The sequence below is a fragment of the Fusarium oxysporum genome, chromosome XII, assembly GCF_013085055.1.
Source record: "Fusarium oxysporum Fo47 chromosome XII, complete sequence".
In the NCBI taxonomy this organism is placed as follows: domain Eukaryota; kingdom Fungi; phylum Ascomycota; class Sordariomycetes; order Hypocreales; family Nectriaceae; genus Fusarium; species Fusarium oxysporum.
In genome coordinates, this window is record NC_072851.1 from 1,921,988 (window position 1) to 1,934,826 (window position 12,839).

At 47.1% G+C, this 12,839-nt stretch overlaps 6 protein-coding genes across 6 annotated transcripts; 3 read left to right on the top strand and 3 right to left on the bottom strand.

Annotated features, from left to right (window-relative positions):
* Nucleotides 1–260: 260 nt before the first annotated feature.
* On the top strand, nt 261–1,711 carry FOBCDRAFT_282634 (uncharacterized protein; the record flags this gene model as incomplete). Its single annotated transcript, XM_054707902.2, has 7 exons — nt 261–417; nt 477–642; nt 696–909; nt 962–976; nt 1,028–1,463; nt 1,520–1,616; nt 1,675–1,711. 7 exons carry the CDS (start codon nt 261–263, stop codon nt 1,709–1,711), a joined length of 1,122 nt encoding a protein of 373 aa, XP_054563877.2.
* Nucleotides 1,712–2,058: 347 nt separating this feature from the next.
* Nucleotides 2,059–3,070, bottom strand: FOBCDRAFT_234680 (uncharacterized protein). Its single transcript, XM_054707903.2, has 3 exons — nt 2,767–3,070; nt 2,529–2,701; nt 2,059–2,478 (listed from the first exon to the last, which is right to left on the bottom strand). The coding sequence occupies exons 1-3, from the start codon at nt 2,998–3,000 to the stop codon at nt 2,151–2,153; spliced, it is 735 nt and encodes a 244-aa protein (XP_054563878.1). The 5' UTR covers nt 3,001–3,070; the 3' UTR covers nt 2,059–2,150.
* Nucleotides 3,071–5,796: 2,726 nt separating this feature from the next.
* FOBCDRAFT_282637 (Alpha/Beta hydrolase protein) lies at nt 5,797–6,762 on the top strand (the record flags this gene model as incomplete). Its single annotated transcript, XM_031194050.2, has 2 exons — nt 5,797–6,549; nt 6,610–6,762. The coding sequence occupies 2 exons, from the start codon at nt 5,797–5,799 to the stop codon at nt 6,760–6,762; spliced, it is 906 nt and encodes a 301-aa protein (XP_031030671.2).
* Nucleotides 6,763–6,937: 175 nt separating this feature from the next.
* FOBCDRAFT_149784 (uncharacterized protein) lies at nt 6,938–8,948 on the bottom strand (the record flags this gene model as incomplete). The annotated part of the gene is made up of 4 exons (XM_031194051.3): nt 6,938–7,035; nt 7,090–8,422; nt 8,507–8,627; nt 8,857–8,948. The coding sequence occupies 4 exons, from the start codon at nt 8,946–8,948 to the stop codon at nt 6,938–6,940; spliced, it is 1,644 nt and encodes a 547-aa protein (XP_031030672.3).
* An 882-nt stretch (nt 8,949–9,830) lies between these two features.
* FOBCDRAFT_246196 (chaperonin 10-like protein) lies at nt 9,831–10,954 on the bottom strand (the record flags this gene model as incomplete). Its single annotated transcript, XM_031194052.2, has 3 exons — nt 9,831–10,047; nt 10,096–10,176; nt 10,233–10,954. 3 exons carry the CDS (start codon nt 10,952–10,954, stop codon nt 9,831–9,833), a joined length of 1,020 nt encoding a protein of 339 aa, XP_031030673.2.
* Nucleotides 10,955–11,738: 784 nt separating this feature from the next.
* FOBCDRAFT_325078 (uncharacterized protein) lies at nt 11,739–12,693 on the top strand (the record flags this gene model as incomplete). The annotated part of the gene is made up of 1 exon (XM_031194053.3): nt 11,739–12,693. The coding sequence occupies exon 1, from the start codon at nt 11,776–11,778 to the stop codon at nt 12,691–12,693; it is 918 nt and encodes a 305-aa protein (XP_031030674.2). The 5' UTR covers nt 11,739–11,775.
* Between the last annotated feature and the right edge of the window lie 146 nt (nt 12,694–12,839).

Here is a 12,839-nt window from a genome sequence, read left to right on the forward strand (position 1 = left end):
GCGAGATATTGCGATTTAAAAGCAGATATGGCCTGTTCAATTCAAGGTGTGTTAGTAATTCATCGGTTGTTAATGGAAGCATAAAGAGACTCAGGGCCAATGTATATATATATATATATATGTAGAAAGTGTAGATGAACAAGATCAGACCATTCAAACAAACACTGCAAGAAGATTAAAATTACAACGCATTCTCACTTTTTCGTTCAGGCTCTGAAGAACATAATCAACCGTACTTAAAAAGTTTACGCTAAAACACAATGACCTCACAAACCTCCAAGCTCTTCAAACCAATCAAGGTTGGCGCCCTTGATCTACAGCATCGGATCGTCCTCGCACCCTTGACCCGTGGTCGTGCCGATGCTCTTGGGGTTCCCGCTAGCTACGCTGCAGATTATTATTCCCAGCGCGCTACACGTACGTTTTCACTGTTGCTTCACCACTGAAGAAACTATCACTAATTGGCTGACGACTAGCTGGCGGTTTGTTGATCACAGAAGGAACCTTCATTTCCCTTGAGGCATCTGGGCGACCTTTTTCACCAGGGATTTATTCCAAAGAGCAGATCGAGGCTTGGAAGCATGTCACTGATGCAGTTCATGCCAAAGGAGCCTTTATCCTCTGTCAGCTCTGGGCTCTTGGGTAAGCTAGTCTCCACTTCCTACTGTCGTTTTCTCCGCCGACATTACCATCAGACGTATTGCCGAACCTGATCTAGTCCCCGCTGTTCTCAGTCCGGGCTCACAACCATTCTTCGAGGACGATGATGTCACGCGAAGAATCCCGGATAAGTTCACTGTCATGAGCGAAGCTGATATTGATGACTTTGTGGAATACTACCGACAAGCAGCTTTGAACGCTATGGAGGCTGGTTTCGATGGCATCGAGATTCATGGCGCCAATGGATACGTAAGAATTCATATCCCAAAAGATAAATCCATGGCTGACAAACAACTTGTAGCTTATTGATCAGTTTGTGAGTATTTGCTGTCACTTAGGAAGTGAAATATGCCTGACAGTACCGTAGCTCCAATCAACTAGCAACGACAGAACAGACCAATACGGCGGCAGTATCGAGAATCGCATCCGTTTTCCCCTCCGCGTAGTCAACGCAGTCAGCGACGCCATCGGACCCCATCGCGTTGGCGTCCGTGTGTCACCATTCACACGCTTCCAAGGAATGCGAGAAGCCGAACCGCTATCACTCTTCGTTCCTTGGACACAAGCTATTGTTGATGCTCAACCCCGCATTGCGTACATTCATGCCATCGAGCCTCGAGCAGATGGTTCGATAGATACACCTGAGTATTTACGGAAAGTTGAGGATACTTTAGCACCTATAAGGAAGGTAGCTACTCGTGCTGGTGTGCGGTTCATCGTGGCTGGGGGATATACGCCCGAGAAGGCGTTGAAGCATGCTAGCGGAACAGATGACCTCGTGGCTTTTGGTCGACACTTTATCCGTAAGTATTCCTTAGATTTGGGCGCAGTGTTTGGTGGTTGACAGTGGTTGAAACAGCTAATCCCGATCTACCTGCACGGATCAAGAATCGCTGGCCGTTGACAAAGTATGATCGTTCAGTGTTTTACGAAGTAAACCAAGTTGGTTACATCGAGTAAGTCGCAATAAGCTGGAATCTTTAAGTTTCTTATGTTCTAATACCGTGCTTGTAGCTATGCTGTGTATAGTCCAGAAAGAGCTGCCGCTTGAAGTCTGCTATGGAGATAGAGATATATGGTATATGTTTAGGGATAAATTATAAACAATAGAAATCGTTTTATGCTTTGGGCTAAATACTAAATCTTGTCATATGCGTCATTTGCAACTTATACATGGGCACGCATGTTCTTTCCGCCTTACAAGGCCGAGCATGACTGTAGAAATACTGATTGCGGAATGTCACACAGACGAATACCCAAGGTTGGACCCCGTTGAATCTATGCCGGTTTCTATTGGCGGTATATAATTGCTTGCAAAAATTCTAAACTTAGATTTATAAAACCAATATGTCGGCCTACAAGTCTGATAAGAAATTTATTAAGATTTAAAGCAGAATACGTTAGGCTACTCGCTTCGTACGAAGAAAACTTGATCAATTTAATAACCACTACCTGAGTATAGACACAGGACATGAGTGCCAAAGCTAGGTCTAAGCGGCAGGCCTGACAGGTAGCTGAAGATTAACGGGATACTCCAGAGCCGGCCTTCCACTGACGGGCAGAGGATCAATGGCTCTAAGAGCGTTCCAGGTCTTCATGATCATCTCCAGGTACTGCGCAAATCCAGAGCCCGGGCCAACATCGCCATCACCAGCGAACTCTGAAGCAAGGTAGATGAGCTCGTCAAGGGTTACATCTCTATGATCAACAACAGAGATGCACAGGATATAGGCCAAGATGTTCTTGTGAACGTCAACCACTCCCTTGCTACCAAATGTATACTTGTATGTATACATGTCGACACGAATGATGGCATTACTAGTTTAATCCTGTCAGAACGTTACCAAAGACGAAGAGGGTCAACATACTGTTTCATGCAAACAAAGAACTTCTTATCGTAGCTTTCTCCAGCGGAGGAGTCACCGAGAATCGCAGAGAGACCAGTCTTGACCACAGACTTGAAACCATCAAGAACACCTTTGGTTCCGGTCTCCGAAGCACCAAAGAAAGCGTCAACGGCATCCTCAACGCCTTTTCCCGGCTGTAATACATTCCAAGATTAGCTATCATCCGTCTGTAGGGACAATGATGAGGAAGAGCACTTACAGTGCTTTCAGCATCGACGGCGACATGACGCTCAAACCTCAAAGCTCTCTTTCCTGGAACACTGGTCTTCATCGCTGACTCACGGTCCAAGAACATCTTCTCCAGCTCGCCTTGAAATGTGTCGAGCCGTGCATCTGCGAGCTTCATCATCAGCTCCAGCTGCTCTTTCTTCTTCCTCTCGTTCTCGTCGGCTGCCTCATTCGGGGCGATCAAAGCACTGATAGCATTGCCCATTTTTGCAAAGGATAGTTAAACTGGATGGTAGGTTTGTAGAATGGTGAGAGGAGTAGATAATTGAAAATTGTGTCTCCAAATGAGAAAAGGAAACATACCGCTTTTTATGCCATTTCCTGCCTCTCTTATGTAGTTGGTCTCGCGGATTAATGCTTCTAGATCATACTTAACCCACAGGTCTCAACTAAAATGTGATAGTCCAAGAAATACATCGCCGAATATAGGCTGACGAGATTCCTTTCCTGGAAGACTTATGATGCACCTTGTCAACACCAACCTAATTGGACCAGTAGGAGGTGCATGTGGTTCCAAATCTCGCTGAGATAGCCTATCACTAAAACCCTAAAGTTGCCAAATGCGACGTTCAGCCAGCTAGAAGATGCGATCGGTAAGCCACAGCACTACTCCTAATTGCACGTGGAATTTACTAGACTTCTAAAAGTATACTAGTCACACAATAAATGGAATGCATCGGCAAGGCGCGAAATGCGGATAGTACTTGCGACTGAGGTTTCACGCTCTAGACTACCTGGCTTGCTTTATTCAGGTAGTTCCGGTCTAACTAAAGTGACCATTTGAGACCGTGTGTCCAGATTTGGTGCAATACCCGTCTATATCATCGATCACATGGGCGAGCTGCATGGAACTATCACAGCAACTATCGAAAATTTCTGAAATAGTATGATACGAATTGCCTTAATTTAGATAAATCTTCTGCTTTTGGACAAGCGGCAGAACGGGTTCGGCGGGCCGTGCAACGCCACCCGGCTGCATCTTCTCGGGCGCCTAGTGACCAGCTGAACGCTAGGGCCTATTTAGGATTTTTGTATTGTTCTCGCCGATAACTTAATGCAATTGCACTCTCATTATCACATTAGACATATTACACCTGACTAGAAGAGCATCACTAGTCACTTTACGCCAGCCACTGCGAGCTGAAAGATTGAATGCTCCCGCGATAGCTTGACGGAAAATGTGATTCCGGTAACTGTGGCGGGCTGAACGAGATACTTATAGCTAGTCTGGACAGCCAACATTCCTAACTTAGCAAATACGGTGGCCTGAGATTCCTATGCCTCTCATTCATCATGTTGAAAATCCCGTTCCAGTTCAAATGGCTGGCTGAAAGTGCTGTCCCGGACATCATGGCTGCAATACCGCTTCTAGGGTGTTAACAATCTCCAGGGAGACCCTAAGTTTGCCAACTATCTAAGATTGTGTAAAGCCTCGAAGAGCAAGCGGGCAAAGAGTATAAAAACCGGCGGCCCTTGCTGTTCGACTATTTTCTGATCTGGCACGCTCATCTTTCACCCGTCTTGTTATCTCCTGCTTACTGCTAACCTTTTCTTTTCCGGTTTGCACCTTCTTCATCATGATTCTCAACGAGAACCAAAAGTCCATAGTTAGAATCCCTATGTGCCAATCAGATTCCATAGAACTGACTTACTGCTCGTTAAGGACACATACATCCGGAAGCTTGATATGGCCCGTGGGGTCGAATATGGCGTCAAGAAGAAGTTGGACAAGATCGCCACCGAGGACTACCGCTTAAAGTTCAGCGAAATCCTCAGTATCCTTTACGCTGGCTTGAACTTCCGGTCTTGTGGGAGCTTGAAGGCCGCTTAAGCGTTACTGAACAATGGCACTCATTACAAAGACAATTATGACTATCACCAAAGTCTGCCCGACTTCATCTCGGTCATGGGTAGCTTCTCTAGTGTGATTGGATCAAATCGTCAAAAGTGAAGTCTCTGATAAACTTCAAGGAAGTCCCATATACACCTCCGTCTTGAGCTAGCTGTTGACAAATATGTCTACAACCCCAATCCAGACGATCGTTCGCGCTTATGAGGCGACGTCTCGGGACTATCGGTCGCGCACGGATGGGTAGAAGGAAGTTACCTGCAAAGAAGTCACGGAGCAGCTCATTAACGGCATACGAAAGATCTCAACGGGAGATCGGACCTATCTCATCATGGCACCAGCGCGGGATATGATCTCTATGGATACGGACGTCTATGGGAAATTCAGCAAGACAGGAGGGTCAGCTATGAAGGCTGATGAATTCTACCGCAGCATGATCATTGATTCTCCGGGCCAAGGTTCTGGAGGGTCCCTTGTTCCTACTCGCTTAGTATGGGCGTTCGCGGACCATACAGGGAGGGTACTTGGGATTTCTCCAAGTCAATCACTATATGATTTCGTTCTGCCTGGTAATGAAGCCAAGAATAAATGGATAAAGAAAGTAATACTAGGAAAGTAAGGGCGGGCTATGGGTGAAGAAGGTTGCGTCGAGAGTTGTGCTGGTTAAGATAAGACGGAATTCTGTACATGTCCCTTTAATTATTTGAGACTGTCTTGAGTAGTTTCTCAGTACGTAGCAAGACCTTGTAAGCCTCTTTCGGTACTAAGAATATCCTGCTTGTGTCTACTATCCATCCCTTGGTCGCTATGGTGCCTTTCCACTAAGACAATCCTTATGCACCGTATCGGCTGACCCTTTGAGTTAGGACAAAGGAAAAGCATATTTGGTTCAAATGATTATTAGTTCAAAATTTCGAGTTATGTGAGTAAATACAGCAGAGTCATAATACTCACTAATCCTTTGGTATAAGCACAAACCTGACATGATTAGTACTACCTCCTCCTATGAGTAAGCATCCCGACTCTCAATGATATCACCAACAATACCCTTCAGGCTAGCATATAAACACAACAAAAATGTAACCTTTTAGTGAATGACCAAGCAATCTTCTCCCAGAAACTTAATCTCCAACTTTATCAAATTCCATCAAAATGGCAACTCAGCAAACCGCCAAGACACAATATGTCGAGTCACCCAACGGCGTGACATTTGCATACCGTCAAATCGGCAATGCACCTGGCATCCCCCTCGTCCTGCTGACACACTTCCGTGGCACCATGGACAAATGGGATCCTCTCATTGTCAACACCCTCGCAAAGCACCGCCGCATTATCACAGTCGATTATGCCGGCGTTGGTCTCAGCACCGGCGAAGTCGCCACTTCTATCCGACAGTCCGCGGCCGATATGACTCACTTTATCGAACTGATCTGCGAAACAGAGATTGATCTTCTTGGCTTCAGCATTGGAGGCTACGTCGCTCAGATGATAGCTCTCAACGCGGATCCCAGCAAAGTCAAAGTCCGCAAGTTGATCCTTGCAGGTACTGGGACAAGCTACGGACCTGATCTTGCTTATTCTCAAAACAAAGATGTTGGTTCTGTTGCGGGTGTCAAGGATGTTGACATCAATGTCTTCAAGACACTTTTCTTCCCTAAGAATGTTGAGGGAGATGCTGCTGCTGAGGCTTGGTGGTCGAGGATTCATGAGCGGAGTGCAGCGACGAGTGGTGAAGAGGCTTCCCTTTGGCTAAGCAGTGGCTATAAAGATGGTGGTAAGGGACTTATGGGCCAGGTCACACAAGGTCACGACTTTACAGAGAGTCCAGAGAAGAGCAAGGGAGAAGATGGCGCTTATGAGCGGTTGTCCGGTCTCGAGATACCGGTCTTGGTCACAAATGGAAGCGTGAGTGACCTTACCTGCTTTTTCAATCGAGGCCGTATACTAACAGATATCCTTTGACAGAACGACTATATGATCCCCACGCCCAACAGCTATCTTATCTACCAAAAGGTTCCTAATGGCCAGCTCATTCTTTATCCCAACAGTGGCCACGGCTTTCTCTTCCAGTACGCTCCGACCTTCGTCAAACATGTCGAGACATTCCTTGAGGGCTAGTAAACGGACGGTATCGCTCTACTCATCCGAGCTGAATAGGATACACGGGAGACCAATTGGACATATGGAGACATTTATTGAGCTACCGCTGTCATTCCACTTCACTTTTCAGATCTCATTCTGGTGTTGCTTATCTCTATTTATACCGCGACCAATACAGTGACGTATCCCAATGCTAGTCTTCCAGGAGGATGGACATCTTCAATGACTTACGGATGTCCATAGGACGCACGGCGGGTGTTCTTCCGAGACACACAGTTGAGTTGACAAGACCTATCAGAAACAGTTAGCTTTCAGACCTGAGTAAATGTGTACCCTTTCTCTTACACATAATAAGTCTCTCAACATCAATCTTGACCTTTGTCTCCCGTCTACTAGGCGTCTTCCATTGCTCCCCAGGTCCTTTGCTCTTCGGTGGCGGCGGCATCGCTCCCGTCGCCATGCCCATCAAACCAGCGGGACATGAAAACGAGGGAGGCTCATCGCTATCTAAATCCTCCTCCACGAAGTTCCCGTTACCTGGCATATCAGGAGGTGTAGTAGGTCCAGAGCTCGTTTCTGAATCTGATGTTCGCTCAAACATACTCATGTCAATATAAGCTGTAACGAAGTCTTTACCCGATGGAATAGTAACGCCGTAGCCGCGGAGACAAATCTCGATTTCATCTGAATCGAAGAAGTCTCCGTCATATTCCGGATCGATAATGCGTAACTGGGGATTCAAGCGCAAATCTCTAATCTGTTCAATGGAGGGTCCGAAGGGTCCCATTGAGAAGCCTGACATCTCGGGTGGTCTGTACGCTTCGTGTTCCAAAGACCTGTTCCCAATAGGTAGATCACCACTACCATAGCCCTGATCAGGAAAGAATGTCCCGGCACCGCCAATATTAGTAAACGGAAACCGCCAATTATTAAGCGTCGTCTCCTTCGACTTCCGCAGCGCTTCACCCAGCCGACTACTGATCTCCTCCCTCGTCTCAAAATGCATGCAGAAGCCAAAGACCTTGCGATACCATGCAGGAGGCGCATGTCTCATCGACGCTAGAAGAAACGCCGCCTCCTGAGAGGCTCTGTGGTACCGTCGGCCAAAGTTTAGTTCGTGGCTTGCGTATGACCGAGGGTTGGGCAGTGTAGAGTCCCATGTTGATCCGGGGAGTTGGTAAGTCATGTCGTAGAAGGGTGTTTGGGTGGTGGGTGGCTGGAAGTAGGATGTTGCATCGAAGGAATGGGGTGTCGAATCGGAATTGGGCCTTTGCTGGGAGAGCATGGGTTCGATCGGATTGGTGGTGTAGTCCATCTGTCCGGTACCATCCATCATTGGAAAGTCGAAGACCTGAGCTTGTGGGATTGGAGGCGTGAGATCAGGTGAGACGTCGACTGGAGGATCGTTGGGAAGGTCATTCTGCTCCCCATCTTGAACATCTACATCTCGAGCGCTGGAGAGCAAGTTTATAGTAGACTGCTTGATATGCTCAATGATCTGTGGATTATTCTTGACAGTATCTTGCTCAAGAATAACAGAAGTGAAGTTGATAAACTCCCTCCCCATATGTTCCTTCGACCGCTCCAGCGCTTCAACCTTCTGCTTCAGGATATCAATGGCAGACTCCTTACGCTGTCGATATGCGCGCTGTGCCATGCGATTCTGTATCCTTCGGCGCTAATAAGACCAGTTAGAGGGCCGCTCGATACTCGAAAGTTGTATCACTAATCATGCCGAGATGTCAAGTCACGGCGTACTCACGTTGGTCACAGATCCACCCTCCGGTACCTCAAGTGGTCTTCGTCCCCTTTTGGGCCCCGGCCCCGTGTCTCCCGCATCAAGTGGCAGTATAGAAATACTATCCATTCCAGAGATAGAAGAACTCATGGCTTAATAAGAATATTCTGACAAGATGATATGACGCAAGGTTTCATGGCACATTGGAGAAGCTGATCGGCGGGAGATATATTCCACCCAGACATCGAGATGGGAAACTTGTCTCTGCGGCGTTACGGCCCGTCGAGAGTTCAAAGCACCAAACGCTGCTTTCAGCTGAGAGGTACACCAATCATTTAGTGAAGTGGCACTGACTAAGTGATTACAGATCGGACTAATTGATCCGCATCTCCACCAAGACGCCGGCATGCAGCATGGACGCCGGCATTGCCTTGCAGCTGGGGGCGATGTAGATTCCGATAACCATATTCAGGACGGGCTTCTTATTCACTAAACTCCTCTGACGTTGCAGTCTGTATGGATGCTCTACTCAAATATCTTGTCAAATCCCAGTATCGCAGTATATCCGGAGTTTAATTGCATTTCCCGGGTAAGAAGAGAATTCTATTTAGACCGCCAGAATCTCACGTCAGATTTTGGGGTAAGATATGGTATGGCGACATTCCGGTCAAACGTGGCTTCCCGTGTTCAAGACACCGGCGTCTCGCTTTAGCTCTACGATAGCGCCGCGGACGTTGTTACACAAGGTTGTACTCTCCCCAGCACCCTCCTACCAGAATAAGGCCATACTCGTTATCAAGCTTCTCTCACAGTCTAGCCTGGAGTCTAATTGCTATAAGAATTGGTATCTGTTGGATAGTCTTCGTCGCTTGGTATTGCCTGTCGGGGTTTTCGTATCGATACCCTGAAAACGCTGGACAGTCCTGGTGGGGTGTATCAGCCCTAAGATACAGGCCTAGGTCCCTATTGGAGCGCTGCTGGCAATGATCTTGCTGGTACATTTCAACGTGCATTAGCGACTGGGGACAAAACACTGGAGCCCGAATACTGATGGGTCGGCTACCCGATTATACATGGTAATAGCAGTTCTCAGCCCCCAACGCTGCGTTCTTTCAACTGTTTTGGGCATTAATAGGCTAAACAACGTTCATATCGCCATCCTGTCACCTCCATGGAGCACGGCTGAATTTAGTCATTGGCAAGTGAAGGGCATAAAATGCTTAAAGCAATGGGGCTATTAAAAAACAAGGAGGAATTATTTCGAAAGACTGGATCGGTTTTCGAGGGAACAACTTTAAGCTTATTGGAGGAGTGAAAAGCGAAACTGGCTATTGGAGAAAAGACAATTCTAGTTGGGCATCTCTAGAACAGCCCTATATCTCATCTTGTTCTGCTCGACCAACTCAAAGACCTCCTTGATAGTTGACGCACCCTCGTGCTTGAAGATCTGAACCATGGGCTTAACACCATGACGTCCAGAGAACTCAAGCATCTCGTCGTGGATATTGCGCGATCCAACGAGGCTTGAAAAGACATGGTAGCCCTGGAAGAACATTGCTCCCGCACTACAAGATAGTCAGTATCGATAAGTATATGTGGATGGTTGAACTTACGGCAAGCTGAGAGGCCCGTGAACCGGGGCTGCAAGAGGAACGATGGTTCCATCTCTAGCGAGGAACTCCTTGGTCATGACCCTGTAGAATTATCGTTAGCCGACAGAAGCATTTTTCAGTCGTACTGAATTACTTACTTATCCCAGTCAGGATACTTGGTTCCACATATGACAAGAACGTCAATCGGCGCCGTAGCCGTATCAAACATGTTCTCAATGATATGGAACTCCTTGGCGCCTAGCTGTCGTGCCTCAGCCTCCTTGCTAGCGCTTGTGCTGTAGACAACAACATCGGCACCCATCTTATCCGCATACTGAATGGCGAGATGGCCAAGGCCACCGATGCCGAGAATACCGACGCGCTTCTCGGCTGTCACTGTAGCCTTGATAGCAGCGTAGACAGTAGCGCCCGCGCACTGAAGCGGTGCAGCATGTTCACTAGAAAGACTATCAGGAATCTTGTGAAGATATGTCTCCTTGCCGATATAGTAAGTTCCAAAAGTACCATTGTCAAAGTCACCTTCTCCGAAGATAACACGCTCATAGCAGTAGATGTCCCGTCCTGACAAGCAATACTTGCAATGACCGCAGGCATCGCGGTGGAATCCACCACCTGCCCGATCACCGATCTTGAATTGTGTCACCAGCGAGCCAACTGACTCGACAATACCAATTCCCTCGTGGCCAAGAGCTACAGGGGCTCCTAATTGGCAGAACACGATATCTGAATGGCACACACCACTGTGAGTCAAACGAACGAGAATGTCGTGAGGACCAAGGTCAGGCAGCTTGACGGAGGAGGGAGAGAAGCCGCCGTTGCCATCGCCTGCGCGGTAGATGGTATGTTCTGTAGGAGCCATCTTGATATTGAAAAGGTGAGAGATTGAGTGTTACGACTTGATAGTGAATGCTTTGGAAACTGATATAAATGATAGCTTGCAAGTGAGAATGATATTGGAAGATATAGTCCAGCATAGGATCAAGATAACCATTCTGATTTATAATAGCAAAACTTTCCATCAGACCGAGGCTTCCGAACATTAACTCAGAATGCTATGCAGTTATTCTAGATGATTACTATCTAAACATTATTTGATTGACATCTCTTGCCTTTTTGTTGCCGGGCATTTCTGTCATCGGCAGTGGTTACTAATCGTTCCCGGCCTGTACAAGATGTGCCAGCCAATTAGAACACCAGGACGGCTGTATTACTCACGGTTAGAAAATAAACGACTGGGAGCAGCAGCGACATTTGCTGTCTACGTGAGGATCTGACGACTATGGCAGCAAGCCAAATAATTAGGAAAGCTTGACTCTATTCAATGGTGCTATTCCAAAAGATATGGTGGTAAAACATGTCAGATGGAATCGACTGACCTACGAAGGGAAACCGGAACGTTCTTCTAAGGATCCCGACTAGCGTCGTAAACTGTCGCGCTCGGTGGGGTGCAGATGTCGGCGTCTTGATTAGGTCAGGAAAGGTGAGGTAATACAGACAAGGGTGTGATCACTAAGCAGCGCGCAGAATGCAATGGGACAGTGAGGGTATCATGAGAGGCAGTAAGCAATAACAGAATATTAAAATAGATGATTCGCACGCTATAGATCTATATTAGAAGTCAAGTTTCAATTCCACTCAACGTCGACAAAACTAAGCCATTCACATTCTGAACTCTTAAAAATGTCTTCGCCTTTCAAAAACATTCTCATTGTCGGGGCCACTGGCTCAATCGGCTCCATCATGCTAGACGCCTTAGTCAAAGAACCTTCCTTCACCGTCTCCGCCCTTCAACGCTCGTCTTCAAAAGGCAAACTCCCCTCAAACGTGCAGGTCATCAAAATCGATGATTCATACCCGACAGAAGCACTCATCTCTGCTTTCACGGGCCAAGACGCCATTGTTAACTGCATGACTTCCTTAGCCGTCGCTGATCAACTCCGCTTCGTCGACGCTGCAGTCGCTTCCAAAGTGAAACGCTACATTGCTTCCGAGTATGGTCTCAATAACAACAACCCTGACGCAAGAGCATTGAACTCCGTCTTTCGAGAGAAGGGCCAAGTGCAGGATTATCTTCGCTTCAAGGAGTCCACTGGCCTAGAGTGGATGGCCATTGCTTGCGGCATGTGGCTCAAGTGGAGTGCCGTACACGATTTCCTAGGAATGCACATCAAGGACAAGAGGTTTGTCATCTGGGATGATGGAGAGGGCTGGTTCAGCTGTACCACTGAAGCCAACACGGCTCTTGCTATGGTCAACGCCCTTACCAAGAAATGGGAAGAGACAAAGAACAGAATTGTTTGGCTGAGTGACTTTGCTGTCACCCAGAATATGCTCCTTGAGACCATTGAGCGAGTCAGTGGGGAGAAGTTCACTGTTGAGAAGGTTGATAGTGAGAAGGTCATCAAAGAGAATCAGGCTGCGGTGGCCGCTGGAAATCCTTACGCAGTTTATCATCTGATTGAGACGGGTTTTGTTACGGGGCGGTTTGGGGGACATCTTGAGAAGGAGGGGGAAATCATGAATGATTTATTGGGTCTGCCGAAGCAGGACTTTGAGGAGGTGGTTCGTGCCGCTTTGAAGGCTGTCGAAGAGTCATGATTTGATGCGTATAACTTCATGTATCAAAGATCCTGGATTCGGGTATGGGAGTTAATACTGGGGCATACCAGCTTATGTGAGACATCTTCTTTTCCGTTTAGTGAAATGACAGTTAAATACTGCCATTGTTAGAAATGTTATTTATA

Bases quoted from the DNA above. Each gene is read 5' to 3' on its own strand.
- FOBCDRAFT_234680 (XM_054707903.2), bottom strand. From the start codon at position 3,000: ATGGGCAATGCTATCAGTGCTTTGATCGCCCCGAATGAGGCAGCCGAC. The intron at 2,702-2,766 runs GTAAGTGCTCTT...AATGTATTACAG, and splicing joins CCGTCGATGCTGAAAGCACT to CCGGGAAAAGGCGTTGAGGA. The intron at 2,479-2,528 runs GTATGTTGACCC...GGATTAAACTAG, and splicing joins TTCTTTGTTTGCATGAAACA to TAATGCCATCATTCGTGTCG.